This window comes from Physeter macrocephalus, chromosome 4, assembly GCF_002837175.3.
Source record: "Physeter macrocephalus isolate SW-GA chromosome 4, ASM283717v5, whole genome shotgun sequence".
Lineage (NCBI taxonomy): Eukaryota > Metazoa > Chordata > Mammalia > Artiodactyla > Physeteridae > Physeter > Physeter macrocephalus.
Genome location: NC_041217.1, coordinates 70,463,700 through 70,466,129, shown reverse-complemented (window position 1 = coordinate 70,466,129; position 2,430 = coordinate 70,463,700). Strand labels below are relative to the sequence as shown.

The window sequence follows — 2,430 nt, the reverse complement described above, 5'->3', positions numbered from 1 at the left end:
TGGGTCTTTGTTGTTGTGCGCTGGCCTTCTTTAGTTGCAGCAAGCAGGGACTACTCTTCATTGTGGTGTGTGGGCTTCTCATTGTGGTGGCTTCTCTTGTTGCAGAGCATGGACTCTAGGTGCACAGGCTTCAGTAGTTGTGGCACGTGGGCTCAGTACTTGTGGCTCATGGGCTCTAGAGCACAGGCTCAGTAGTTGTGGTGCACAGGCTTAGTTGCTCTGCAGCATGTGGGATCTTCTCAGACCAGGTCTCAAACCCGTGTCCCCTGCATTGGCAGGCAGATTCTTAACCACGGCACTACCAGAGAAGTCCAGTTTCTGAGATATTCTTGACAGAAACTCATAACTCATATCTTGTAACAAGAAAATTATTATTTTTTTTCACACACACACTGTGTTTTATTTTTACAAGAGATAAATAAACTGACACCAAGCATTGTAAATGGATGACCACCACAAAAGCAACAATGATTGCAATTACCAAACACAAAACACACTCATACTATGTCATAATATTGACATTCAGTCCAGTAATCCTCCACTGTAACAGCTCCTTTACTTTGCAGTGAAAATTGATTTGTATATTTTTTGCCTCTGAGTCCTTGTGAGATTTTTTTTTATTCAAACAGAAAGTCACAAAAATTATAATCATCGTCATCAGTTCACTCAGTCTGATGTAATTAAATGTTTTTTCATCTTGATCTTTTGTTAACACTTTTAAGAATTCATCAGTTTTCCATTAGAGTTCTGAAGATGCTTATTCATTCAGTTCAGCAGTATAGTTAGTTACCAGAAATCTGTACTTATCCCATAGACAGTACTATAAAAGGATTTCATTTTTGCAATACACTGGGCTCACAGTGCGTATATTAGTACAGAGACCATGGGTTTAATGTTACTGTAAGAAAGTCATTAGTGAAACGTATATAAGGCATGTAGAAAACTAACATTAAAGCTCTTAAGGGCAATGATCCAAACTGGCAGCTGATAGAAAAGTTGCTGCTAGGAATAAAAGATATTAAAGAAATTTAGTTTCAGCACATACTAGTTTTTAGTGCTTCTGCAATGCAATGAATTAGTTAGTATAAATTTCTACTGCTGGAACTAATGGACCAAAACAGAATGGACTTTTGCCCCCTTTAACTACTAGCCTAATCTTGAAAATGGAAGCAGTCACTTGCAATCTTCCACACGATATTGTTAGGAGTAGACTGAGCAGTCAGCAGGAAGTTCTGTTTGAAGTAGTGTTGTCTGTTTCCATCAAACTTCACAGTTCCACTGGTCACCACAAGAACTGTAGTCTGGGTCTGCTTAACTTGCTCATGAACTGGCTGGCAATCTAGCATATTGACCTGAAACTCACTGGAAGGCAACATGTCAAAAAAATTAGTTAGGGCTTCCAGCCCTGTTACAAAATTTCCATTCCATATTAAAGTGGCCTTGTCCAGGTACAGCCTGGTTAGTGCCTGTCTTCTTTTGTCCATTGTCTCATAGTAAATATTGACAAATTTCTCAGCAGCTCTGCATGCCTGATCTACATAAGTTTTAAAATCCATGGACATGGCCATCGGGGAGACTAATGCAGCCTGTTCCAGCAGTTTTGGCATTACTAAGTCCAGCTCCCTCGGCTGTGGGATGATCAAATACTTAGGAAGACAGAGAAACCCGCTAAACGCAGAGAATCCTCTACCCTCCCATTCTCTCCTGGAAGTAACTCAGTCCGTTGTTTGAGTCTTCTCCCTTTTTTTAATGCTGAGTCTGGCTAATGGTTTATCAATTTTGTTTATCTTCTCAAAGAACCAGCTTTTACTTTTATTGATCTTTTTAATCATTTCCTTCATTTCTTTTTCATTTATTTTTGATCTTTGATTTCCTCTTTGATTTCTTCAGTGATCACTTCGTTATTAAGTAGTGTATTGTTTAGCCTCCATGTGTTTGTATTTTTTACAGATCTTTTCCTGTAATGGATATCTAGTCTCATAGCGTTGTGGTTGGAAAAGATACGTGATACGATTTCAATTTTCTTAAATGTACCAAGGCTTGTTTTGTGACCCAAGATATAATCTATTCAGGAGAATGTTCCATGAGCACTTGAGATAAAAATGTATTCTTTTATTGTTGGATGGAATGTCCTATAAATATCAATTAAGTCCATCTTGGTTAATGTATCATTTAAACCTTGTGTTTCCTTATTTATCTTCATTTAGGATGATCTGTCCATTGGTGAAAGTGGGGTGTTAAAGTTCCCTGCTCTGATAGTGTTATTGTCAATTTCCCTTTTTATGGCTGTTAGTATTTGCCTTTTGTATTGAGGTGCTCCTATGTTGGGTGCATAAATATTTACAGTTGTCATATGTTCTTCTTGGATTGATCCCTTGATCATTATGTAGTGTCCTTCTTTCTCTCTTGTAATAGTCTTTATTTTAAAGT

At 37.8% G+C, this 2,430-nt stretch overlaps 1 protein-coding gene across 1 annotated transcript; it reads right to left on the bottom strand.

The window, feature by feature from the left end:
- Positions 1–1,151: 1,151 nt before the first annotated feature.
- Positions 1,152–1,568, bottom strand: LOC102976925 (NTF2-related export protein 2-like). Its single transcript, XM_024116223.1, has one exon. It carries the CDS (start codon positions 1,566–1,568, stop codon positions 1,152–1,154), a length of 417 nt encoding a protein of 138 aa, XP_023971991.1.
- Positions 1,569–2,430: the final 862 nt, after the last annotated feature.